Source organism: Pterocles gutturalis, unplaced genomic scaffold (genome assembly GCF_000699245.1).
Source record: "Pterocles gutturalis isolate BGI_N339 unplaced genomic scaffold, ASM69924v1 C12138607, whole genome shotgun sequence".
NCBI classification, from domain to species: domain Eukaryota; kingdom Metazoa; phylum Chordata; class Aves; order Pterocliformes; family Pteroclidae; genus Pterocles; species Pterocles gutturalis.
In genome coordinates, this window is record NW_010155579.1 from 1 (window position 1) to 2,596 (window position 2,596).

At 37.5% G+C, this 2,596-nt stretch overlaps 1 protein-coding gene across 1 annotated transcript; it reads right to left on the reverse strand.

The window, feature by feature from the left end:
• Window positions 1-81: 81 nt before the first annotated feature.
• Window positions 82-2,285, reverse strand: LOC104471063 (cell division cycle 5-like protein; the record flags this gene model as incomplete). The annotated part of the gene is made up of 3 exons (XM_010086252.1): window positions 82-250; window positions 1,126-1,287; window positions 2,162-2,285. Coding segments are annotated over 3 exons (455 nt in total), but the record flags the coding sequence as incomplete, so codon positions are not given.
• Between the last annotated feature and the right edge of the window lie 311 nt (window positions 2,286-2,596).

The following is a 2,596-nucleotide window of genomic DNA, read 5'->3' on the forward strand; positions in this document are numbered from 1 at the left end:
CTGGAGAGGGAATTAAAAAAAAAAAAAAAGACAAAAGAAACCCAGGGTACAGAGGCTGTGTAAAAAGAAAAACCAAAGCGATCAGACTGCTGTCAAAAATGGTAAACAAATTCCTATCTTACCTTCATCCATGTCAATAGGATCTGGCCTGGCTGGTTTGGTTTCTGGATTTGGATCAATTTCTCCAGGTTTAAGTTTCCGAGGATCGTCAGCAGTTTCTTCCTCATTGTCTCTCTGTGCAGCTTTGTCCCTAAAAGCCCATTTTATGTATGTCACAACTGGCTCTTTGTTTTCCCCCAGGCTCGTAACAGCCATCCCTTAAGTGTCCCAAAATCCTGAGCCAAAAAGTAACTTTGTACTATGTATCACATATTAAACCTGTTAGATAATTACTGCAGAAAAGATTCATGAACATGGTGCAGTTACATAATCTTAAATTAGACAAGAGAAAGAAGCCAATATAGTATTGCATTATAACAATAAAATATTATACAAAATACAATATCCACAAAGTTAATAGTAGAGAACTCTCCTTGGGTAATCTTTAACACTAGGGACAAGAATTTAAGCAGTGTAATAAAACAATCAAGTTTCCCATTATGCTTTTATACTCAACCAATCACACCAGAATTAAGAAAGCTTACAAGGGAAGACAGCGCTTTCCTTCTCTTCTCACGGCCTAGGGAAACCCTCCGTAGCATAGACATGACGGCTGCACTTCAGCCATTTCAACAACACATGCTTTATGTCTGCACGCCTGTCTTGTTTCTTCTCTCTCACACACTCACTCATGCTGATCAACTAGTTAAAAAATACCCAAATAAACCCTAAACAGAAGCTCATAAAAAGCATCAATCTTGACACTCCTCTAGCCAGAACGAGCAGAAGCAAGAAAACATACATGTATCTCTAATCAAGTCTGCTCTTTCAGGTTTCAGGAGGTGTTTCTTTCAAGCGAGACACATCAACTGCAAAGAAACAGTCCTTAAGGACTTGCTTACAAAAGGACTCGGTCAACTTGAAACCACCGTACTTCAGCACCATGGGAGAAGTGAATGACACATCGCTACAACAAACTCCCCAGATTTTCCTGGTATGCAGCTCTAGCAAAAACCAGTAACTCACAGCAGAAATTCATAGTGTTCCAAACACTGTGCAGCAGTTCTCCCAATAATTGGGGCAATGGTTCTCCACTGGGTTGGCATGAGCTTGGCCAGGTGCAACAGTTTCTCCTCTTCTTCTCGTGACCACTCTGTCTTTTTGATGCTCGGGTCTAGCCACTCATACCTGTGAAAAAGTGAAAAAATTAAGAAGGATAGTTCCACACTATCCACTGATATGCTGCCTTGAATTAATTCAGAACACTGTTGACCCAAATCATCACAAGGAGATTTCAAAATCTTGCCATGCAAATTTCACACAAGTTTTTTCTGTACAAAAGGATATTACTTGAGAGTGTTTTTATGACATATGTATTTGAACTTGAAAATGTATTGTTTATCCACCACTTTTTATACAGATATTGCCTCTTCTTGCTTTCCTTGTCTCTATTCTGGCAAAGTAAGGACTCGTAAAATTAATCCAGAAAAAGAAAAGTAAAAATTGCAACAACCAAAGTACCAGAAATGACAAACTTTTTGGTTTTTATACAGAAGTATTCTAATGAATATGTGCACTTCAGTACTTGTGAAACTAAGTTCCATTCTTAAAATAGACTCATCCTGCATGTATTCGCCTTAGTTTTAAGCTTCTATTTTTTTATATAAACTTAAATTCCATGGTGCAATTTCTAAACATTTATCCTCAAGCCAAACCCTGCTTATAAAAAATCAGAAAATTATCTGTAAGAGCGATTAGTATCTTCCAATTTCACTTCATTGGAAATACTCACTTTAATTAAAAGTATGTAAATACAGGAAAAATATGACGTACACAATTTTAAGTGATCCTGCATTTGCTAACACTGCAGTCAGTTGCAAAGAGATCAATTGGCTGCTTTTGTTCACATCACTTTCAACAGGAATTCAAAATATCCACAGTAGCAGAAATCAAGCAATCTTAAAACTATTGTCTCTCCGTGGACATAAATTAATGTGTGGTCACCTCTAAATTCCCACAAATTATGAATCTCATATTCCCAGACACGGCATTTCCCACTTACCATCTGGCTTTGCACTGCTTTGCTGATTTTCTGTGCAATAAAGAAGCAATACGAGACCACTGGTTTTTGCCATATTTCATCACAGCTGCTTTCAGAATTTCATCCTTAAAAAACCCAAACAAACCTGTTACGGATCACAAGAACTTGCAAAACAGAAAGTCCACGCTCAAGCAGAGGAGAAGATGGTGGATTTCACCTAATGGGCTGACCCAGTGGAAACAGTACAGCCCTGCTGCTTCTTTTCCACATTTTAATCTCCAGATGAATGAGGATTTGTATTTCAAAGGCCAAAGAAATCAATAACAATTAAATGAAACAAACACATGATGATTATTGTAGCCAATTTCACAGACAGAACTTCCAAAATGATTACTTTAAATGCTCTTTAATGCAGTTTTTAAAGGTTCTGTACATCTTCCTTGAAGGACAGCAATA